The sequence below is a fragment of the Apostichopus japonicus genome, chromosome 8, assembly GCF_037975245.1.
Source record: "Apostichopus japonicus isolate 1M-3 chromosome 8, ASM3797524v1, whole genome shotgun sequence".
NCBI classification, from domain to species: Eukaryota; Metazoa; Echinodermata; class Holothuroidea; order Aspidochirotida; family Stichopodidae; genus Apostichopus; species Apostichopus japonicus.
In genome coordinates, this window is record NC_092568.1 from 5,581,728 (window position 1) to 5,607,692 (window position 25,965).

Genomic DNA, 25,965 nt, shown 5'->3' on the forward strand with positions numbered 1-25,965 from the left:
GAAAACTTTGCTTTTAATTGTGCATAATCGGTTTGAGCAAAATTGTAGACCGTATTTCGAGATCTGTTTACAATGTAACAACCTAGTGTTAGGCCTAATGCGATGGCTATGGATTCCAGGCATATCAGCATTTCTGCCAAAATTAAATTATTTTAGGGCATTGCCGCAAACATCGAAAGGTTGAAAAAAAATGGAGATAAGAGGGTCCACGGTAAAAGGGAGGCAATGGGCAGGGAAGCATGGCCCTTTGCAAATTGTGAGAAAAAGAAACATCAAATTACAAATTAGTGCATCAAATACTGCACTACGGAGCATTTCATGCCTGAACATAACCTTGATACTCAACGTAGGCCTTATCTAGCACATTCGTTAATTTGCAGAAGTGCATTGTTACCATGCTAACTGTGTTGAGAAATATGAAGTCACTAGCCACGAGGGAAGCAATATTTATCGGGGTCCCTGGCAGCCTAATTTGATGAAATTTAATTTAGAAAGACGTATAGAGGGTGTCTTTATTTTAATGTTTCGTAGTAAAAGAACAAACCCAGAACATCAGTTGATATTTTCACCTTCCATGTGTTTTGAATAATGATATTTTCACCTTCCATATGTTTTTGAATAATCGGTATGACATAAACTGGTATTCCACATAATTTTTACCGATTCCGATTATGTTCAGATAATGCAATAATCGGCACGATTCCGATTCTGATTATCGTTTGAACACTACTGTATATAGTTTGTTAACTCTCTCATTACAGTTCATTTGGAAGCACTAAGAAATATTTTTCTTATTTTCTTCTGTTGTTATGTTATTTTTAAGGGTTAGTTGGTAAGTGTGGTAAAATTGAAGGACATTTGTTAATACCAAAGTCACAAAGTTCCCTTTTTACCAATCGTTCCTAGGACCCTCAGTCCCTGTATTGTTGTTTAAGTGTTTTGTGTAAGAATTGAAGAATCACTTCATATCAAGGTTGAGTTTAGTACTTCCTGGTAGTTTTCCTCTGCATTCAAGTCAATGACCATGGCCACCTGTTATAATTCTACCAGGATTGCGGAGGAGGTTGAATGGAAGGGGAAGTTCACAAACTTTACAAGTTTCTAAAAATTTCTTAAAACTTTTAACCGAAAGTTCCTAGGACCCTCAGCCCCTCTCAGTACTTCCTGGTAGTTTTCCTAACCTCTGCATTCAAGTCAATGACCATGGCCACCTGTTATAATTCTACCAGGATTGCGGAGGGGGTTGAATGGAAGGGGAAGTTCACAAACATTTCAATTTTCTAAAATTTGTAGAATGATTCATGTTTTATCAGATCGTTCACAAATGAATGTATGTTCTGTATGAACTCTTGTCTGTCAGTTGTTGCTGATACTAGCGTATATTATTCGATGTAAATCAAACTTGTTGCCTCTTCCAGATGTGTGTCTGCGATGAAATAAATTCATGATTCGTCCTTCTTTAAAGTTACTACAGTAGACATCAGAAACATGGATACCATATTTAAACATGAAACCAGTGGCTTGCTACATCAGCATGTACTGTACATACTGTCTGAACACACTACTAGATCTATAGACAGTGCTTTGTAACTTAAAGGTTGTCTGTATTGGCCCTATGTTTTTATCTCATCTTCCCATAGGGAGGATGAGATATACAGTATTGTAGTTCCTTTGCCGGTTAGGCATATTCAGCTATGTCAGCTGCCATAGCAACAGTTGCCATGGTAATGATAAATTTTCTTGAGTACTAGCTTCTCTCAGGGTTACCCATGTTGGGATATCCCAGGGTGACTGGAAGTCCATGACTTAGGGAGGGGGTCAAAACGTATCCGTGTGTGGGGTGGGTGTCTTTGTGTGTGTCCAATTTTGTGCCAAAAACTTCTCTTAAACAGCTGGGCCTATTTTCTTGAAACTTAGTGGGAAGGTACCCCAGGGTGAACCCATGTGTCTCGCAAGACCCTTGAACCAAAGGTCATTGGTTAAATTGAGTGAAAATCAATTTTTGCTATAATTCCAAGGGGAAACATTGAATAGACATGGAACCTTCACAGGTATAATGGAAATGTCAAGCACTATGGAAATATGTGGTTGCCATTTGAACTGAGTCAAATTTATTGTAATGTGATTGACATCATGATGGTTGCCAGTAACTCTAATGTGTACTTCTTTCTTTGCAGTCGGTATCATGGGGAAAGATCCGAAAAGTCGTTCACTGGTCACCTTTCATACAGTCATTCAAGAAGAAGTATCCATGGGTTCAAATTGCTGGCCATCAAGGTAAAAACGGCTTTGTAGAACGTTGGCATGTCGTTCTAGTTGAGAATGATATAAGAATCAGACGTTTTAGCATTGATCTTTGTTAATATTCAGTAATATTCGACACATAACTCCGATAGGAGTGCATTAGAGTGACTAGTCAAGTGTCATTTCAAGTACTGAAGGAGTACTCTGTATACATGTACGTGATTGATCGTACTGAATAAAATGAATTTAAAAACAAAGAAACCAATGAATACTCTATCCGTGCATAAATAACCTGGCAGGTGTTGGTAAAAGCTTCCATTAATTGATGAAAAAACCCATTCAGCTGAGATATAAAATATACACATTGGCTTCAATGTATGCACATTTCATAGCCTCATACTATTTAACATGTACTTTCCAAGTACCAACATTAATGTATTCAATTTTGAAAAGTCACTTGGAGGTCATGCTGGTGGGTTTTTTTTTTTGGTGGTTGGAAAATTGATAGTTTTATTGTAAACACACTCGACCACATTGCAGGGCTCCGAAGTGAAGAAAAAAGAAAATTAAAAAAGAGTCAATACTGTAATATTACGTTACTAAAAGTGGAAAGGGGGAGGGGAAGGGGGGGGATGATGGGATGATCTTAAATGCTATCCATTCCTCTTTCTTACTTATACTAGAGAAAGGACGTGACAATTTATTCCCCAACTGGAGTTTACAAAATGGCTGCTAGCTGTTTGAAGCTTTATAACTTTTGACATTGTGATAATAATGGTCAATTAAATTGAACTCTTCTTCGCCATATGTTACTTAGCTTCTCACTGACTTCCAGGAATCTCCTCCCACTATATCAAACAGCTAAGTAAAGGGTTTAAATAATGATACAATTTACTATCCTAATTAATGGGATATAGATACCCTCTTCTTTTTCAAATGGTTGTTTCCTAGTAAAGTTGTCTAGCACATGATGGTTGCCATGACGTCAGTTTTTATCTCAATACGTAGCATGTATGGAGAAATTGTCACACAAAACAAAGCTCTGAAAAACGTTTCAGCGTTTCCATTTTATGGACCCCCCCGCATCCTGTCAACTCTCTCATTAACCAGCACATGTATTAAAGTCCAGAATACGTGGATTTTCATGAATATTACAACATGTTCACACCTTCAAATTGAATGTTGAAACTAAAATGATAGATGGATAGGGAAAAAAAAGACCCATTTTGAACTTCTGATGCTCAATTTCTGCGAGATTCACTCAAGGCATGAATTAATGGCTGAATTAAGAGCATACTGACGTCAGAAGCAAGAAAAAGCTTTTAACACACATTTAGATTATTGGGGTTTTATGCTACGAGGAACTGCCCCAGGTTGAAAGCATTTATCCCAATTTGGTTATTAATGGATAAGTGAGTATCTATTGAACGGAAGTTTAGTACTCCTCTGGGGAGGATTTGGAAGGTGTGAACAGTTACAATTATTATACCATGTATTCGTGAAATGGAATTATTTTGATGATAATGAACTTTTGGCTTGAATTTCTAAGGTTGGATATGTTAGCAGAACTTTATATATTGAAATTATCTCCTCGGCTTGGAAGACATACATCACAAAAGAAGAAAACTAGAAAAAAAAAAAAGGGAGGAAGGGGAAAAAAAGGATAGAAACGTATAAAGAAATGGAAAGAAAAAGGCCATGACATTTAAAGACACTGTCGTCACAGCTTGGTACAGTAATTCACTTTTCCAGCAGAAATCAATAGTTTTCCAATGATAGATACTGCGTGTGTCTATCACTTGGTAATTCATGCAGCAAACACATATAGATCTATGGACTATATAAAAACACAAAGATCAGAAAAGAAATAAAATATGAGCCCTGTCGAATGGAAATCATAACCTTCATATATTTCGATTTTTCATATTATCCAACACATTGATTAGCTTGTTATTAGTGTTTATAGAAGATGAAATATTTCATTCCTTGGATGTGCCCTTCAGACTTACAGTGGCTGCTTCTGTTTGCTTGATAAATACCCAAACCTGGCAGGTTTCGGGAACTTTTGTGTGAATATTACATGATTTGGAAAGAATAATAAAAAGTTAAAGTCTAACTCACATTGCAGCTCTAAAATCTGAAGGCAAATCCAATTTTTTTGAAATTCACATTAAAATCGATCCTTTTGCCTTAACAAATATTTATTCCCAGAAAATTTGTGGAAAACGTTATGTTATGTTGTTTTTTTCAGTTTCAAAAGCTTGACTAATTATAACTGTTAATATACCCAGTTTCTTCACATTGGTGCGGTTGTTGTTGAGTTTTAATTACAAACCTGGATTTAATGTACAGTATTTATACTGAAGAGTGATGTAAATCAGGTATGTTACATCAGCTGATCTCGAAATGTTTGATAGAGTCAGGTTCCTCCTGTATTATGAATCATTTCTGAAATCTTTTATTTATATTTTTGTTTCTGTCTGTCTGTTTATGTTATAGGTAGTTTCAAAGCTGGAGAATGTGGGACAATCTTGAAGAAATACTGTGAAAAAGAAGAGAAAGCTCTGAAGGGATTCATGAATGATGTACTGCGGCCATACATACCAGAATACAAAGGAATAGTAGACAAAGAAACAGAGAGTATCCTTTAACTGATCATGATGAAAAATAAACATAAAATACAGGTGAAATCGAATAGTACTAATCACCAAGTAACAGTATGATAAAAAAAAAAAATTGTCAAATAGTGGACGTATGAAGACACTTTAAAAATGAAGGATTTTAAAGACATTTGTTGAAGATTTGCTGCATTATCAGTACAAGAGAATTGTTAATTGTCTAAGTTCTAGTTTGCTTTGGTTATTTTCTTGTGTTTTTTTTCTGTTCAGGTGTAAATTGAGCTTAAAAACTTTAGGAGTTTTAACTTTGCATAAACTATAAAGTGATTCCACCTCTTTATTAGATCCTTAATAATCGTCACAGGGTACGTTCAAATGCAAGACCTACTGGAAGAGTTCGATAATCCATCAGTTATGGACTGCAAGATGGGAACAAGGTTTGTTAGCAGTTATCTTTTCTTTTCTCTTCTCTTACCTGCCCCATACTACCTACCATCCTACCTCCCATTCTACCTCATGCCTCTGGTTTCTTCTCTGTGTTCGTTGATGCTTGTCGAAATTCATGCTCTAGTAATGACCTTGTGTGTGTTTAATTGCAGGACATATTTAGAAGAAGAATTGAAGAAAGCCAAGGAAAAGACTAAGCTAAGACATGTAAGTATGAAAAGTAAAGGATGGAAAACCTGATATCAAAGATATGATGATACGAAACATCTGATATTATTTATTGTAACTATCAATAGATTGATAAGGGTTGTGTGGATATGATGGTATCAAAGATCTGATATCATTGATTATAACTATCAATACATTAATAAGGGTTGTGTGGATATGATGGTACCAAAGATTTGATATCATTAATTGTAACTATCAATAAATTAATAATGGTTGTGTGGATATGATGGTATCAAAGATCTGATATCACTTATTTTAACTATCAAATCATTTGTAAGGGTTGTGTGGAAATGATGATAATCTAAAGTCAAATATACATAACAACTGTTTGGATACTCATCACAATGACCATGATAAGACCAATCATTGACATAAGTACATGGTAAGCAGTTTAATTCCCTGTGAACGGCCCTTTATAGATGAATTGATAGTAACTTCAATGGTGTTAGCTTTACTAGTAAACCTCCAGCCTCCCCCCCCCAATAAAATAAATAAATAATGAGATGTTTTCAACTGGCAATACGACGAATGACATCAAAAATGGGGAAAATCTAGTGGTAAGGGTGAGCAATTCCTAAAGGAAGAAATAACAACACAAAATCCATGTATTCATGTAAGACTTAATGATTATTTCAAGTTTTCTTGGTCGAGACTGAAAAGTGATGCGTGGTGTAGCTAAACCCTTGTCATCATATCAGCTGGTCCATCTCAATACAACCACTGTACACATATATAATGCAAAGTACTCACATAAGTCAACAGTCAGTCATATGTTCATATCGCGATCGTGCATTTTCTGTTGCTGCACCTGCCCTTTGAACTCCCGATTATTGTACGTGACTCCCCAACACTTAAAAGTTTCAAAAGACAGCTTAAAATGTTTATTTTTTCTTCTTAATGTTTGTTTGAGCATTTTTCTTTTTTCCTTTGCTAAGCGCTTAGAAACATTTGTATTAGGCGCTAAGTAAATGTTATTTATGATTTTTTAACAAAAGCGCTGCACTTAACCCATTTCCTTACGTTGAACTAGCGTTGCAATTTGATGGCTTTTTATCTGCCTTTAACGCCATAAATTGCAACTAAAATAAAAGCCACCACGTAGCTAGCTGGTAGAATCAAAGTGGCACAACTATTGTTGACTTTCAAAATCAATCTCTCCCTGTTTGGATCGTGATATTATCTCAAATACACTTGAACCCACATTGTGAGCCTCTGCCAATGAACTTCACAGCAGAATGTCCCTACGTCTTGAAAAAGACTTACATTACAAAGCAAACATGAAGCATGTAGTATGCTAACATTCTTTTTGTCATGGATGTTGTTTACTCAGTACAGTATATAAGAATGATGGGATTTTTAGAAAAGGAGAAAAACAAATTTCATAGATAAGTAACAGTGGTATTAACTTAATGTGGTGGGAAGCAGAATGTTATCATACAGTCTTTTGGAATGTGTGGGGTATTACATCAGAATCTCATCCCCTGGTTACCATGGCTACAGGGTTAGTACGTCAAAGAAGCTTATTGTGTTTTTAGCTATTTAATATTCCCTATGTAAGTAAACTGTGGTTTACCAATATTTTCACTGTTTGAACAACACTGATGCTGTCGGTAGTCAAACAACTAGGTGACGTATGTAACAGCTTAAAGCTGCATGGTGCATTGAAATTTGTCACAACCTGGTGGTTACATGCTCCAGGAAAGAGATGGTATTTGGAAACCTAATCTGTCACTTTAATAACTTGAACATGAAACCGGGAGTGGTGAAGTTCAGCATAACTTGCAAATGATGCCAATAATGCAACATGTCAAACTCTGCCAAATGTAGTAGATGTTTGTAGATATTGGATTCTAAAAGTATTAACTTGCTGATAAGAAAGAGACAATACTCGTAACCATGGAGATCTTTTAGTTCGATTGAGATTGAGAGGCTTTAGATTTTGTGTGAATTACACTGTACATGGTCATATCTGAAGGATATTAGTATACTGCCAGTTGCAACATACAGAGGTGCATGATGGGTAGTTAAGAGAGTATCCCCACTGGCGGTAGTCTAGCTGACCGTTAATCTGTCGATAATCTCATAAACCATTTAACAGGTAGTAGAATAATAAAAGCAACCATAATGTGCGTAGTTGAGTTATTTCATTGTGTACTATACCCAACAGCAGCAAATTCTGGCTGACCGTGATCTTTCTTGTAGATTAAAATTGCTCATGCATTTAATCAGTGTTTATTCAAGATAGTTGACTGAAATTGTTATCTCCATTAAAATCAAACAATACTCAATCGTTGTACAGACGAACGGGGTTAAGTTGTGGTAATACTTGAATTGTTCAATTTGTTTCTGCGTGTGTGTTTATGGTATGGTGATTATTATTATTATTTTGTTAGGTAAGTGGCATATTTTTGGAGGTGTGTCTTTGAACGAAAGGTTTTCCTCATTATTATCGACATGAATAACATTCCGCATAATCGTTCTTGGTAAATATTGATTTAGTTTTGAGTGCTGATTTGAAACCCTTCACAGTATTGCACATTTTTACATGTTCTGAAAGTGAGTTCCACAGACTTTGTACTCTTTTGACAATGAACTTAACCAGCCTTTTAGTTTTTGGCAAAGGGAAACGGTTTCTTAGCTGGGGAGTGGGGGGGGGGGGGCGTCATGTTGGTCTCTCCCACATTTGTGGTCACTTAAGCGTTATAAAACTAACTGCTGATTATTATTATGTAACCAAAGATATCATACCTTTATGTATTTTTAACATTTTTCAGGATCTCTATGAGAAGATGATTTGCATCGATGCCAGTGCACCAACGGAGGAGGAGAATGAGCAGAGAGCAATAACCAAACCACGTTACATGCAGTGGAGGGAACATGTCAGCTCCTCGGCTACACTAGGCTTCAGGATCGAGGGGATAAAGGTATTAACAACCAGAACATTTATGTATTTACTTTGTTCCTCGCTTACCTGTCTCTCCACAACCTTAGCACTCTCATTCTACCATGCCTTAAATGAACTGGTAACCTTTTAACACTGTGTGCCCTCTGTGACCGGCCCCACCTGAATCAAACTACAGGTTATGGCATTGCTTACTTAAGGGGGGGGAGTGAGGAAGGGGGGGGGTTAAACAATATCGTTGTCTCCAGAGCTAGTTTTACATAAATATGTGTGTTAGAGCATTATAATCATGATGTGATGACTAAGCAATATAAGGCACAGGAATGGAATGTGTGAACGTACAGTAGCATAGACCTATAACTGGAGGGATCTGTGGAGGAGGGTTGCCATCAAACTGTGCACAATGAAAATAAAGAAAATGGATGGAAAAAGTATAGCATTGAACAATTGTGTTTGTTGACTTATATGTAAAACTATTTTGAATCTGAATTAAGTTGTATCTACCAATTTGACATTGTTGCTTAATAAATTTTATTAAAAATATCTGATATTACAATTTCATCTCTGAAATACAACGGTACTGGCTATTTGATATGTTAGACTTTAAAAGGCCAAGTGTGTTATGAACTTAATGTTATTTTTCACCTTCACTTAGTGTTATATAAAGACTTTAATTTATTTCCTAACAGATATATGTCCTTTTCCTTGTGGTACTTTGGTAATTACAGCTAATACAAGGTGCACCATTTAATATATTGCACCTTCTTCATTTCTAGTAAGAAACATAAGTTTTATTAATGTATAGAAATAGATAGAGCTCCTCCTCCACCTACCCCCCCCCCCCCCCTCCATTACCTTAATGGAACTATAAATAGAAAGAAACCAAACCTTTGCTTGGCAGTACTGAAATTCATTAAAAAATGTGTCACTTTTATAGAAATTTGGAGACAAGCCTCTCTCAAGGTTGTTAAAATTGTATGGAAGTAATTGCTCCAAAACCAGCAGAGAAAAACTCAAACTGTGTTGTAAAATTGAAAGCATTGACTGTGGCCATCTCAGTACAGAAGTGTTTGATCAGTCAAGTGTGAGGTGTGAACAATGCCCTATAGATTACATTGAGGTAGATAGAACTAGGGGATGGACAAGATACAGCTTGGGCTAAAGACCATGATAGCATTGTGGAGTAGACTCTAGGCTGGGAGATAGATAAAGTGCAACCTTCGACTGATGACAATAGTAGCATTGTGGATTAGACTCTAGGCTGAGATAGATCAAATGCAACCATTGACTGATGACAATAGTAGCATTGTGGATTAGACTCTAGGCTAGGAGATAGATCAAATGCAACCTTCGACTGATGACAATAGTAGCATTGTGGAGTAGACTCTAGGCTAGGAGATAGATCAAATGCAACCTTCGACTGATGACAATAGTAGCATTGTGGAGTAGACTCTAGGCTAGGAGATAGATCAAATGCAACCTTCGACTGATGACAATAGTAGCATGGTAGACACAGATGTAAATTGCTTCTGACTTGACATCTCTGTCAGTTGTTTCTATAGAAACAAAAATGGGAAACATTTACTGAATAATTAACAAGGAATGTTTTCCATTACTGCACTTGTAGCAATGTGCCCTCCTCCCTCACAGTTCCCCCCTCTCCCCCCCCCCCCAAAAAAACCCCTTGTGCATTAATAATAATGAAGACAGAAATTGTATCTTTGAAACTTTTTCCTTTTTGCTTTGACACACAGAAGGGTGAGGGGCATTCTAATAAGAAGTATTACAAAGTACATGACAGAGAGGAAGTCAGCGAGTGTTTCAACTCATTTATAGAGGGCGATCTAGACATCAGGGATAAATATGTCAAGAAACTCATCATCATCCGAGCTACCATGGAAGCATCACAGTTCTTTAAATCTCATGAGGTGACAAAAATATGACTTTATTCATTAAGAGTAGAGCTGCTTTCATTTCATAATTCATAGTTCACGTCGCATTGGATGCACTCTATATTATCAGTGTAAATGCACTTAGTTGTAAATGGTAGCTGGTTGTTTTTTTGCAACTTCTGCTGCCATGGAAATGCATTAGCATAAAGAAACTGGTTCATCTTTTTCTTACATTATATTATTACAACAAATGTTTTTACTACCAGCAGAAATGCCCTTGATTCTTCAGATAATCCATGGTTAGCCTACCAGCCTAACCAACACAAACTCACTTCACCTTGGATAATTATACCTCGAGAAAGCCTTACTCTTAAAGGCCTAAACTAACTTACATATAGGAATTGTTGTGTGTTATTGTTTATTTGTTATTGTTCTTTTATGTGGTTATGCTAACAGAATACACATAGCAAAGTTGTTGTAATAGCAAAGTTGTTGTGATTGAAAAGCAAACCAAATAACCAGCCCAAGCTTCATGCACTTTTAAGGTGTTCTTACCACTACCTATGGATCGGCAAGGTCCTTTACTCTTTCAAGAAATAAAGTTATATCTAGCTAAAAAAGAGTATGATATTATACTCTGAGGATAGATTTCAAAATTAAAAAGTATAATTTAGGTTTGTATTTTATTGAAGTGTGAACTTTATATTAAAACTGCATAAATAACAACAACTAACCAATACTGTTAACCGTTGTTTTTTTCTATCAATATTTTCAAACCTGTATTGGATTCTCTCACTAAACCTATATTTTCAATGGTTGGAACTGGTTGCATTCACCAGACATGTCACTCTAGACTTAATTTATGAATTTGATTCTCTCACTAAATCTAGAGTTTGAATGGTTTTAACTGGTTGCATTAACCAGACATGCCACCCTAGACTTAATTTATGAATCTGATTCTCTCACTAAATCTATATTTTCAATGGTTGTAACTGGTTGCATTAACCAGACATGCCACCCTAGACTTAATTTATGAATCTGATTCTCTCACTAAATCTATATTTTCAATTGTTGTAACTGTTTGCATTAACCAGACATGCCACCCTAGACTTAATTTATGAATTTGATTCTCTCACTAAATCTATATTTTCAATGGTTGTAACTGTTTGCATTAACCAGACATGCCACCCTAGACTTAATTTATGAATTTGATTCTCTCACTAAATCTATATTTTCAATGGTTGTAACTGGTTAGCATTCACCAGACATGCTACCCTAGACTTAATTTATGAATTTGATTCTCTCACTAAATCTATATTTTCAATGGTTGTAACTGGTTAGCATTCACCAGACATGCTACCCTAGACTTAAGTTAATACTAAATAGGATGGTGTACAGGATTTGTCACAGGTACTCTGATAAGCATATATTGCCAAGTGAGGTGTCATCACCGATTGAAGCTCTGAAGCCATTGTTCGTTTTGTAAGATACACCTTGTTTATCCAAAGAAGAGAAATTTGGTGCAAAAAGATGCTTTTAGGAGTCCTGAACATCGAACTTGCCCGCACACATTCAAACATGTCAAGTTTTAAGGAAAAACCATTGAATATAAACCAAACAATAGCAATAATAAGGGAAAAACATCTTGCTACTGCCCATCGCCCCTCTCAACCCCCCTCTCTCCCCTTTCTCTTGCACCATCTCAATGAAGTTGCTAATCCATGACCAGCCATATCTGCCCACATCATACATAGCTATCTCATCAGTAAGACATAATGTTGTAGGTTTTGCACACAGCAGTCAGGGAATCTTCTTGTTTTGTCCATCATACAAAGCATCATAAAGTCTAAACAATTGCTGAATCATGTTAATGTTCTAAATGTACTAAATAAGGGGATTGACATTTACTTGGCAATATGAAAACCAATAGATTTGAGGAGCGAAATTCTATTCTTATTTCAAGGCAGGTACAGTATTGCATCAGTATCTAGATATTATATAATATCTAGATAGTATAATGGATATTAATGTGTCTCGTTCATCAACAACTGAAGGTTGTTTCAATGTTAAACTACCAGCAACTCTGGGTATTGTTAGTCTGTTTGACATTGCCATCTAGGCTTGCATCAGCAGATGTAACGATACATAGAGTTAGATAGTAATAACATTAACCCTGGATTTAAATCAAGCAAAGACGTAGATAGTAAAAGTCATACCCTGGGAAAAATTTTCCCTTTTTCAGGGTAGAATCTGTAGTTAACGCTTCACTGAATTTTCTCATTAGAGAATTCAAGCATTGATTACGATTTGAAAAATATTTGATTTTGCAAAAGATAAAAAAGGAACAGAGAAAAGTAAAATGTCACTACTGACAGCTCAGAGCAAAGCAAATGGCAAAAATGACATTAACATATTCTTGACTGCAGTCACTTTATTTAATTGTAACAAGCAGCAGCTTGGTCAATTGCAAGGTATCCATTTAGTTTAGTCTCCATTTTTGTTTTTAAATCATTACAGGTAATCGGAAGTTCTTTACTGTTCGTTCACGATAAATCAGGCAAGGCATCGGTATGGATGATAGACTTTGGCAAAACAACGCCATTACCGGAGCACCAATTGAACAATCACAGAGAACCTTGGAGGGAAGGAGAAAATCTGGAGGACGGTTACTTGTTCGGGCTCGATAACATGATACAAGTTTGGAAGGACTTAGTAACAATTCCCTCTTCAAACACTAACATGAGGATACATTGAGGGGTAGGCCTAACCTACATGATCTTCCACCACCAAGGGAGTGTTTCCTCCTCCTTCCTACCCGAGTGGATTGAAAGCAATGCATGAGTATTCAATGGTGTTTATATAGCAGGGACTGAAGGGTGTTTTGTTTTTAGCATGCTTGCATGCAAAACTTGGTGATAATCATTTTTTATCAAATTACTGAACCAAAGTTTGGATTTAAGAAAGAAGAAGACGAAGAAGACGAAGAAGCAGAAGAAGAAGATAAAATGAAAAGCCGAGATCTTTTAAATACTTGCACAGTTAACACCGTCAGGTTGTGAATTTGATTGTTTTACAAAAAGCTTGGTCATATCCATATGTTTAGCCGTTTCAAAACTATTTTGCCCCTTAAAGTAAGAGAGGAACAGTTTACCATTGTCAACTTTTGTCCCAAAATAGAGCAAATTTAAATATTGCTAAGGGGATCACACTGTGCCTATTGTCAGTGTTTTCTTCTGACAAAACATCTTCTTGATAGCAGTGGTGGTTAAGATGCTAGCTAGTTTATTCGAAAATTTTCAGATCTGGAGTTAATTCGGTTTACCTAGCTCTCTGTGTGCTCACTTTGTAATGTCTTCCTAGAGTGCATTGTTAATTTATTCATGCCTTGGTGTTTACCACCTGCATGCATGCTTAATTTAGGCAATGTGGTCAGGAGCAGGTGCTAAATGGCTTTGCATACGAATGGAGATGCTTGCTTAACATTCATCTTGAATAATTTGAAACTGTAGCTTAAGCTAGCTGGGCCGACTAACGTCTACCTTCAACAATGATGAGAATAAGATGACCCTTAGGAAATATTGTCCAAAAAGTCAAAAAAATGGGCTGAACAAGGAGAGAAGGTAAATACAGAAACTTTTGAAAAGTGAAAGACCACTTTTGTTGCCTTAGGCCTCTCCTCTTTCCTTTGAATTGACAAGGAGTAGGTGTATGAGATCCATGATGGAATAGTATGTTGAATTTTAATACGATATTCAGTGAACTATTTTAGTTATGTTAAATTGAGGTAAGGACATGCCCCTTTAGGTCCCGTTTTCCTCCCTATCCCAAGGTCACCTTGGTGTCTTTTTATGAGTGGTTTTATTTATTCTCACATTTGCAAGATGGTATAAGAATATTTAATGAAGTGATATGTGAATAAAGAGTCTTAAACCATGGTGTTATTTTTGGTTAAGGATGTTTGGATTTTGGGATCTTTCGTAGAGTTTGCTAGCAGAGCTAATTGTGAACACAAACAAGTGCGCAACTCATTTGAAACATGTCTGCTGGGGTTGACCTAGGCTTGTGCAGAATGAGCAAAAATTGATTTCTTATATTTACTTTGTTTTTACAAGTTTTTGATACATTTTGATCATCACCATCACCACCATTATCACCATCACCATCATCATCATCATCAGGTTTTGTACATTGAAATCTTCATACAGTCAATTTCATAAAGCAAGATTGCAGATAATATGTGAAGCCTTTTTTACCTGTGGTGCTTTGTCACGGTTTGTGAGGTACAAACTGTACTTTAAAGAAAATATTAAAAAAATACCAGCCTTGTAATAAATTATTGTTTCTCTTTGTGTTTTTGTTTGTACGTATGCATGATGTAGTCAGCACGTTGGGATGAACTATCTGATTTGCATCATATGCATATGCATTATGTATAAATTAATAGTAGCTAGTCAAACACTTGAAGTGCTCTTACTGACTTTCACGCTATGTTTGTCTGTATATTTGCATGTCCTTCTGTGTGAATGTATGTCTGTACTGGAAGCTCGATCTTAATATTTGTTGGTGCTTGGTATGTCTTACATCAGATATGTGCCCAAGTTTCATTTCTTAACTTTGAACACTCACGTTTTAGTGCCTGGTCTAATTAAGACTTTTTCAGAGACAGGTATTGACTTGTGTCTTAAAGTCAAGGCTGCATCTGGATAAGCCCTTATTTTTAAAGTATTTATATCTTACTTCTTGTGAAGCAGTTTTATGTTTAGTGCTGTAAGCAATTTACAGGAATGTAAGTAGTATCAATGTTTCTTGCTGAGATGGTTAATGCCTCCTGTTTAGAATTACTTTTAATGCTCACCTTCTTGCAGTTACTTCCAAACTCGACCCATTTCTATGTTTGTTAGTGCATAAATTGATTTCATATTATGTGCACTGTATGTAGATTATGATGATAGTTTTAATCAGCTGCAAAGATTTACAACTATCTCCCTTCTACAATAAATACTTTCCAGCTCTTTATCTCACCCACTCCCAAATTTCAATAAACTCAATAGTGTGATAATCTAATATTTAATTCAAGGCAAACTTTCGCCCACAAATCATTCATAGAGATTCATAGAGAGATCAACTTTGGTAATGATTTACAAAACATTTTAAGTTCAGGAATAACATTTGCTAGATATGAAATAATTTGATGGAAAGGAAAGGAAAAGTGAAGTGAACAGACCCATTTTCATAGGCTAAAATAAGAGTTCTAAGAAGGTGTAGGTAGATCTTTTAAGAATAAAAAAGTTAAACCAAGATTCGGTCTTTACTTACCTTATCAACCTGATCAAAATGACTGCATATAAGAATGGCAGAAACAAGACAAAGTTACCCACACACAAAGTGAGACTGATGACTCACATCTTATAAATATGCAATGTTTGATGCTCTCAACTCCTGTTATTAATGCAGTAAAAAACCCTTCAACCATAAAGATGAATTTCATACCTGAGTAGAAAAGATAAAAGTGTGTGCTTCGAAGGGTTTATGCACTTTTTGATGAGCCAAGTGTTACTATGGCTTTGCAAAGGTGTGTTTATGCTGCATAGTATAAGCTTATTGCTGGTAGCTTTTGTGAATCTTGTTTAATGTTTAACTGTAAAACGGTTTCTATTTCTTGTTTAAAAGCTTAAGATTTATGGACTAATTTACGATGATATGTCAATCCAAGAGAGTGGTCTCCTTGTCAGCCGAGGTTGTGTTGTCTGCAAAAGGAGTTAGCTATTTTTATGATCAATAATTCTAATTGCATACTTTCTATTTTTTAAAGAGTTTCCAAAGGGAAGGTTATTCGAAGGTGCCATACCATGTTTTCAAAGACCCACGCTGAACTCTAGTTTCTACCCCTGTTTGCTTTTCCTCCACCCTTCAAAGGCATCTTTCCAGCTGATACAGTCTTTCAGAGTATAGGTTTCATACTAAAATAGCCCCAATGAGTTTTTGCCTTTTCTATGATAAATGCTTGAAGCTGTTCATGTACTAAAATGTAAAACATTCCATAACTAGTTCATTGTACACCTTGCCTCACTTTTAAGGTTTTGTTATCATTTTCTGATTACTTTGACATCCATATAAAGAAGAAGTAACTATTAGCAATTGAATATGTTGCAGGATGTTAAGGTATATATTGTTAATTAATTCTCTACACTAATTTAATACCCTAGATGAATAAAGTACAACTACAGTTCATCATTGGTCAGTACTCAGCCACAGTCATGTGATGGAGTAGCCGCCTCGTTACTATGCTCTCACAGACCTATTTCTTTTGTGGGTATGATATACATGCAATCTGTTTGTCAATAGTCAAATTGCTCAGTTATTTAACAGACTTTTATCGAATTTGTTAAAGTGTTAATTATCATGTATAACCCAGCAAATAAAAAGGCTATATAGTGATCGCCACGGACTAACAGATGGATAGCTCCTCAGTTGGTAGAGCGCTGACTTGTATCCAAGACGTCACTGGTTTGAATTACCGTTGCAGCCATAGATTTCTTAGACTCTTTTTCCAGTGTATGAATTTTATTAGGGTCAACAGATGTCCATAACTGAAAAAGAACTATATCTCTGGATATTAATCTGTTAGGAGTATTTCTAACTCATGGTGGTTTTAAAAAGTCCAATACAGAAGTTCTACTCTGTACTGGACATTTTGTGTATTTTTCTTGTTTTTATGTACAACATATTGGTCTAAATTGATCAAGAGCCTGAGGAACCATGTACAGATGTAACAGCCTATGTTTAAGGAAAGGTGTGCGCCGAGGGAAGGGGAGGGGGGGCAGGGTGATGAAAGGGTCTACTAGCCGTATGCCTCAGGGACCTCATTAATTTACTGTACCACCTGATTGATGAGTTTGTATTTTATGATTTTTAATTTATTTTATTTTGTCTCTTCACCAACTTGAGAAATAATCCGTTAACGTTTCAGGGTTAGCATAGAAATGGAATCCCAAAGTGTAAATTTACGTAAACAATAATTAGATTAGTTAGACATTTTTGTAGCCCTGTGCAAACAATAACGTATTTCAATCATTTTAATCTTGATCTGAAGGAGATTGAAGATTCCAAAGATACCGTATAAATGTTCATTTTAAATTTATCAACCATTATAACTATATATATATATATAAATATATATATATATATATATAAATATATATATATATATATATATACATATATATATATATATATATATATATATATATATATATATATATATTTATATGCGGCTTTTGGAAAGCCGCATAGGTAGACATAGAGCATGTTGCCCTGTGAATTCTTAACCAACGTATGTTATTTCTTGTTTTGGGAGGTAATATAAATTTGATCGCAACATGCTGAAACGATCTCATATCTGTCAAGATGAAATTATGAGAGATTACCAATTGTGAAAGAGTTTTATTTCACAATGTAATTTTCTGATCTACTTGAGCTCAACTACAAATGCGGTGTGCCTCTGTTTAATGCTAATTATATCAATATATTTCTAGTCTGTACATAGGTTGTTTTTTTCCTTTGATTACTTCATCATATAAGTGTGTGCCATTCTTTGTATTCTATTACCCAATAATATTATTAAGAAAAGATCAAGGAGTGATAAGAAATGTTAGTGTTTGGGCAGGGTTAAAAGTTAGTTGATCATGGGGGGGGGGGGTGAAAGGTGCTTGGTAGCAGGTCCTGTTACAAAAGAAAGGGGTGGGTGGGGTGGGTAGGAGGTATCACCAACTCCCTCCTATTTGGGAAAGTCAATCGTAGGGAAAATGTCAAAAACCTGATAACATCTACCTCGTTTGGTCAAAATTTAGACACTTCTGAGGGAGTGATTGATATATATTCCAAACCCCCCTTTACTCAACTACTTTGGATTGGTTTAAAATAAATTCTTGGCTTTTGTGTATTGGCGATTCTCTACCTACTAACAGGTCTGCTTGGCAGCCAAGTTTTAAAGGATAGTCCAGGTGAAAAATGATTTTTTAGTGATGAAACAGAAACATATTCTAAACTCAACATCCTAGTGAAAGTTCCATTCAATTCCAATGTTTGATCTGGAGATAACAGCTCTGATGTCATTACAGACAAATTATGTCTTTCTTTAAATGCATATCCAATTTACTATTTTTTTTTATGGTAAAATTGAGATGCATTAACATATGAATGCTCTACAGTCATTGGGGAGTATTGAGGGGTAAGATGGAACCCTATCCAATCCAAGGTGGAAAGGATAAACTGTACAAAATGTGACATTTCAAATATCAATATCTCATTAAAAATATTGCAATATTGGAAGTGCATGTAAATTTCACTAGGTTGCATAGAATATGTTCTTCTTTCACTAGTCAAAAATTAACTTTCCTCTGGATAATCCTTTTTAAGATGGTTTTAGGGGAGGACAAAGGTTATCACAGATAGGATGGCATTTTCATTGATGTGTTTATGTATGAAAGCCATTTCATACCTCCTCTAAACGATGCAGCTAAATGTAACTAGTATGTGCACATCATAGACAGGAATATATCTTGAAGCACTATGTTGTTAAAAACCTTACTTGCATCGAACTTGTGGTTTTCCCGATGTGATGAAGTTCTTTACCCATGAACCTCTATGATGCTTTCCCCATCTCATCTCATCCCATTCTGATTTCCACACTCTCCCCGCCTTCCATAAACTTTACCCGTGTCTCTAATATCAGTCAAGCTCTGTAGCTTAGCATCCTTGACTACAAAATGTCAGATATTTTTTTGGGGAATAATCTCCTTATTGTACAATATATTAAATAGTAAGATATATGTGAAGACAACTCAACAGAATTGTGGATTTTTGTTTTAAATGTGTTTTTTTTTTCTTTTAAATATTTTCAATCGATATGGTACTCTACAGTATAATTCTGAACAGGATACATTCCATATAAGCACCTAACGTATAATGTTCATGTATCTTCTGCTTCTGTGACTAATGATACAATTCCATAGAAGCACCTAATGTATCTTCTGCTACTATGATTAATGATACTGCTACACATGTATGCCTTCTTCATATATTTCTTCTTCATCTTCTCTCTGTTAATTATTATTTTTTTATACATGCTCTCAATCACAGGTGCTATTCATATCATCTGTTTATATCTCTTGAGTAAATTATCCATTAATGTCAAATGATTATTAACCTCAACACAAACTGGTTTGTACATGGTTTTGGAGAGGCTCTTGAATGCCATGTAAAATATTCTGAAATAAAAAATCCTCTTTTAACCAACAGAAAATGCCTATTTTCATTCAGTTTCTGGTGTCTTATTCTACCAATTTACTTGGTTAATCCAGGCTAACATTCTTCTTCAAGTTATTTTATTGATGTCAGGATGGTGAGGGGTGGAGTGGGGTGGGTTATGGAGTGCAAAAAGGGTACAAAAATTACCATCCACATCACACCTTTGTAGTTCTAAGTGGAAACTTGGTACAGTAATTTGCATCAGTGGGGAGAGGGGTTGGGACTGGGCCAGCTTGGTGATGGGTGTGTGCATCAGTGGGGGAGACGGTTTGGGGGTAGGCCGGCTTGGTGATGGGTGGGATACGAAAAGGTAACACAAGTCATCATGGGACATCATTTTTGGGAGGGAATAATGCAAATAAATTTTATGTACTCAGGTGTCATTTGAAAAGAACTACAGCATCCTCAGAAGAATTCTATTTTGAAAGGGTAAAGTTAAGGTTAGTGCCTGTGGATTTGGACAATGCAATCACCCATCTGAATGTAAAACACACTTGCGTGTTGACAAAAACGTGTGTGTCAAAAAGCTCTCCATAAAGGTTAGATGGATGGACTTTAAACTTGATTTACCTGTTGTGCCTCAGTGAATGGTGACATAGGATCAAAGGTCAGATGTGACAGGTCATTGTTGCCAATGTTTAATGGGGCTTTTATGCACATCGAAATACTGCAACTGTCATGTAGGAAATTAAAGTTTCAACCATGACCGTAGTTATGAATGTAAATGTAATGGGAACTTGTAGTCACTAAGGTTGGGCATCTGTCAGTGATGTCAAAATCAGGGTCAAAGATTAAAAGATTTCAACAAAACCTGTTTGTCAAACATTAATTATAAAATCACCAAAAACCATTACCTCAATGTTGGTTAAAAAAAGGACTTTCAAAGTTCATATCATATTAATAATATCATAATCATATTAATATTAGAACGTTAAAAGTCTTAAGGTTAACAGAAGTCAAAAAGTCATACTTTTTTTTGCGTAAAAAAAAGTGTGTAGCAAACTTTTCTGGATATCCCGCAGGAGTATCAGTGCATCAGAAGCTCAGATCAAAGGAACGGGAAATCTTCCTTTTTAGGGGACAAAGGGTGATCCAGAATCATTTTGTTGCGTAATTTAGTTTTTACAACCGGTAGACCACGCCTGAAATTAGCATTTCGGAAGTCACCCGTTCATTTTCACATGAAACTTGGAAAAGTTATCGTAGATATATGTTATCTAAATAACATCTTAGCTACCCCTAGGGATGCAGCCAGAAATTTGAAAGGGGTGGAGCAGAATTATAAAAGGGGCACTTCTCACAAATGGAATGATATTACACTTAACAGAGCACCATGATGTACAAAGAAAATTTTGGCCCAAAGTGCCTCCCACGTAGCAGGAAATAAATAATAATGAGAGTATTTTATTACGTAGCTAAGGTCGGCTTATAGGGACATAGGAAAGAAAAAATTGTCCCAGAATCTCAAACTTTTGAACTTTATCTCAAAATCTTGACATTTTAATTGAAAATTTGACATTTTATCCCAAAAGTTTGATTTTTTTTAAATCTCAAATTTTTTATTTGTTATCTCAGTATTTGACTTTTTATCTAAAAAGTTTTGCTTAAAAAGTCAAAATTTTACTTTAAAAGTCAACATCTTGACTATTAAAGGGTGTGAAGTGCAAAGAGAAACGTCTAATGCCGGTAATGTGACCTAGTTTCGAATGAGGTGTAACAGAAGGTTAGACACCACTATCGATCCCAGAAAATACACACAGCTAGCTACCTTCGGTAATTAGACACTAGTGTACAGTCAGTACATACAGCTGCAGTAAATACCCACAGCACAGTGTACAAACGATACAGCGATGGACATCTCAGGTCCAGCTAAAGGTAACAAGGTATCAAGTTTCATTACTGTCTGCATTTTGTAGCGACAAGCAGTAAACTTCACTTGCAAGCAACGAAAAGTTAACTTTTTCAGAGGGCGGCACACGGTTTGGGGGCAAGTCTTCAATGCCTTTAAAGTAAAGATTTTGACTTTAAAAGTTAATATTTGACCTTTTTTCTCAAACTTTTGACTTTTTATCTCAAAAGTGTGAACTTTTATCTAAAAAATTATGACTTTTTAAGTAATTTTTTTTACTTAATAGGTCCAAAAAAGTCAGAATTATGAGATAAAAAAGTCCAAATTTTCCTATGTCCGTAAGTAGAAGACGAACTTTCAGGGGTAGGATTGAGAAGGGTCGCTTAATTGGCTTCCTTCAACCTGAAAAGAGGGCTCATGTGATATTAACTGCTTTTAACTAGAACAAAAATTTCGAGGTCTCAAAGACGGGTGGGAACAATATAGTGTTTAGTTGTTATAAATAAAGACACGATGTTCTTGATTCATGAAGATTGATTGCCTGTTTATTTCTTACTCGTAAGTGCGTAGCACTGCCATCTTGGAGAGGGCGTACTTCAAGAATACATATCATAAATACATAAAGAATGTCATTACAATAACTGAACACAACATTTCCCCCTCCTTATAACTGAAGTGTAACCCCTGCAGTAGGGTCATATGATTTTTTTCTTCTTCAGAATTCATGTTTGTAAAAGAATACCACATGCATAAATCAACAACTTTAATAAACTTTAATAATAAACATATTAAACTTCAAACTGATCAAATCTCTTGACTACTTTAAACACTAAATTAGTCCATGACATAATCCCTCACCCAAGTGGGGGGTCTACGGTTCCTGATTGGCCGTTCCCTAATTGCCTCCCGTCCTCTGGGCCTCTCACATGGTTCTACTTGACCAGCCACAGGCAAGAGCCACTCTTCATTCCTGCCCTGGTTTGGGGCCCAACCTCCCATGTAGGGAACCAATCGCTCTACATTCCAGGTCTTGCCATCAGACAGAATGTAGGTGCTTTGACCAACTTTCTTGGTTATTTGTAAAGGATCAGAATAACTGCTTTTGCCCTTTGGAATATGTCCTGGTAAGTGGACTCGTACCCAGTCATGCACCTTAAATACTCTGTGCTTAACCCTCTTTCTCTTGTCAAAATATTGCTTGCTCTTAGTCTGCGCATGCTCTACACGCTCTCTAACTCTATCTGGGTCAGTCTGTGTAGGTACAGGGGTTGCTCCCACTATATCTAATTTGGTTCGCAGATGACGACCATGCAATGCCATCTTTGGGGATTCCCCCGTTGTAGCATGAGGGGTACTCCTGTAAATACATAGAAATTCTCGCACTGCTCTTTTCCTATTGGTGTTCTCTAGCCTAGCTGTTTGTAAGCAACCCTTAAACACCCTATTGAATCGCTCTACCGTACTATTCCCTTGAGGGTGGTAGATAGCGGACATTCTATGTACTATGTTCCTCGAACGCAAGAATTCTTTAAATTCATGAGAAGTAAATTGTACACCATGGTCCGTCACAATCTCTTTAGGGTAGCCTTCCCTACTGAACACAGTTAATAAAAACTCTATCACCGTGCTTGATGTGACAGTATCCGTAAATGCAACCTCTGGCCACTTAGACTTGTAGTCTATCAGGGTAATTGCAAATCTGCATCCTAATGGTGCAGTCTCATCGGGACCCACTATGTCCAACCCCAGTTTGTCCCAACTACATTCTGGTAATGGTACTGGCTGCATTGGAGCTACTCTTGTGCTCACCGACTTATCAGCCAAGTTGCATGTTGCACAATGCTTTACCACTGTGGTAACCTGGTTGTCCATGCCTGGCCACCAATATAGCTTCCTTATTCTCTGTTTTGTCCTTACCATACCCTGGTGTCCCTTATGGGCCATGCTAACTATGATACTTGTTAGTCCTGTAGGGACTACAACTTTTTCACCCCTGAATATGATATTGTCATGCACTGACAATTCATCATGCACACTGTAGTATGGCTTCACTTTATCATCTACTCCTGATTTACTCTGAGGCCATCCCTGCTGTATGTACCCTTTTATAGTTTGGCAAGCCTCGTCCCTATTCGTCTCACTTTGTAGCTGAGTATAGGTAACGCTACTCTCCTGTAATACTGTTTGACATACCGCAGCAATGTCGTCATCGTCATCATTGACTACGCCAATTGCTGGGTTATGTTCCACTGGCAACCGGGATAGGGCGTCTGCCACTTTATTTTCTATACCAGGTTTGTATTCCACTGTATAGTTGTAATGACAGAGGCGTGTAGCCCAGCGGGCAATCCGCATTGGCCTATGGCCCGTTCCACTAGTGGCTAACAATGTAGTCAATGCCCTATGATCTGTCCTTAGGACAAATGGTCTACCCCATAAGTATGTATGCCATTTTTCAATCGCCCATACACATGCCAAGGCCTCCCGTTCTCCCACTGAATATTTCTGTTCTGCCGCGGTTAGTTTACGGGATGCAAAACACACAGTGACCTCTTGCCCCCCTTGAATTTGTGTCATTACAGATCCAACACCATACCCACTAGCATCAGTTGTAACAATGGTCTCCCTATCCGGATCAAATAAGGCTAGCGCCGTACTATTGATGATTTCATGCTTCACTGCCTGAAATGCCACTTCGGCCTCCTTTGTCCATTCAAAGGCATCAGCTACCATTGTATCCCTAATGTACTGAACTCGTGTGGCAAAGTGACGAATAAATTTGGAGTAATACCCCACCAGCCCCAAGAAAGATTTCACTTGATCCCTATTTGTTGGGGTGGGTGCCTCGTTAATTGCTCTCACCAGGTCTGGGTTTGGGGATAGTCCCTTATGATCCACCACGTGACCCAAGATTTCAATAGACCCCACATTGAACTCACACTTAGAGTTCAGTTTCATCCCCACTGACCTGAGTTTGGTCAACACTGCATGCAATCTCTTATCATGCTCCCCCCTGTTTACACCATATACAATTATATCGTCAATGAAACATTGAACCCCTTTAATCCCCTGTAAAACAGAGCTCATTACACGTTGAAAACAGGTAGGAGCTGAGGCCAGGCCAAAGCAAACACGCTTATAACGATAAAGGCCTTCGTGTGTCACAAACGTTGTTAAGTAACGTGAACTCCCCTCTAACTCAAGCTGGTAGTAAGCCGACTTGATGTCTAATTTTGAGAAAAATTTGGCATTCCTAAGCTCAGACAGGAGCTCATCAATATTCGGTAGGGGGTATTTTTCAATCACTACCGCTTCGTTAACTTTTCGCAAATCAACACAAATACGGATCCCCCCATCCTTTTTCCATGCTACTACAGTACTACTGGGGATACCCACTCGGATGCCTCCTGAACTGGTTCAATGACCCCCTCGTCTGTCAGACGCTTCAGCTCACTCGCAACTTTACCCCTGACTGCAAATGGTATGCGTCGTAGTTGCTGTTGTACTGGCTTGAAGCCAGGCTGAAGTTTTATTTTGTGGGCATAGCCTTTGATTCGCCCCACACCCTCAGAAAATAAATCCTGAAATTGCCCTGTAATGGCACTTGAATCATGTGTGTAACTGTTAGCATCATTATTGCTGACTGTACCATCCTTCAGTCTAAGTGTGGGCCTATGTCTAGTAGTTTTACCATGACTAATACCTGTGTTATTATCACTACTAGTGTCAGGGCAAGTGTTAGGCTTATAACCCTTGCTACCCCTCATTACACCGGGCGCACTAGGCATAGGTGTAGGCACAACATCACTCGTACCCACCTGTAGGCATGATAATGATTTGCCATCCAACTGTAAGCCTAGTCCTTGGATGACATCTTTACCAATAAGGGAAATCCCCACCTCAACAACATAAATGTTGGCATGCATGCTCTTTCCTTTATAGCCTACTTTGGCCGTAAAACAACCTAAAGTTTGAATAACAGTGTTGTTGTAGGAAACAAGTTTCTTGTTTATTGGACCGAGGGATTCCCGCAAAAAATACTTATCAAACCTTCTTGCATTCATGAGGGTAATATCACTGCCTGTGTCCACCACAAACCTCAGACTGATGCTGTTGATTTCCAGGTCACAGACGATGCTCGATTTCGCGGAACCGGCTTCAACCGCTGGTCCTGTAACGTTAGAAATTCCCAACACCTGTACACTATCTGCTCCTTCATCGGTAGTACTAGGATTATGTAGCGTACTGCTCTGTGTAGAATCCACCTTTCGAACACTCGCATTATTGTTGTTTTGTAAACAAACCCTCGCGAAGTGTCCTGTTTTACCACACGCGTCGCACTTAGCATTCTTTGCTCTGCATAGATGTGACTTGGCTAAATGTTGTTTCGATCCACAACGATAACAACACTGGCGCCCTCTGTTATCTGGAGTGTTCTGGTTTGTAAAACTAGAATTTCCCCGAGACTTTGTGAAC

General features: G+C 37.0%; 1 protein-coding gene across 5 annotated transcripts in view; it reads left to right on the plus strand.

The window, feature by feature from the left end:
- The window catches only part of LOC139972133 (uncharacterized), a 70,874-nt gene extending 51,239 nt beyond the window's left edge, over nucleotides 1-19,635 (plus strand). For all 5 annotated transcript variants that reach the window (XM_071979095.1, XM_071979094.1, XM_071979096.1 and 2 more), the window contains exons 3-9: nucleotides 2,178-2,277; nucleotides 4,744-4,884; nucleotides 5,227-5,299; nucleotides 5,462-5,516; nucleotides 8,312-8,461; nucleotides 10,194-10,367; nucleotides 12,849-19,635. In XM_071979095.1, coding sequence (XP_071835196.1) covers nucleotides 2,178-2,277; nucleotides 4,744-4,884; nucleotides 5,227-5,299; nucleotides 5,462-5,516; nucleotides 8,312-8,461; nucleotides 10,194-10,367; nucleotides 12,849-13,085 — 930 coding nt within the window. In that variant the 3' untranslated portion in view covers nucleotides 13,086-19,635. The remainder of the gene's footprint in view (nucleotides 1-2,177; nucleotides 2,278-4,743; nucleotides 4,885-5,226; nucleotides 5,300-5,461; nucleotides 5,517-8,311; nucleotides 8,462-10,193; nucleotides 10,368-12,848) is intronic.
- The last annotated feature ends 6,330 nt before the right edge of the window (nucleotides 19,636-25,965 follow it).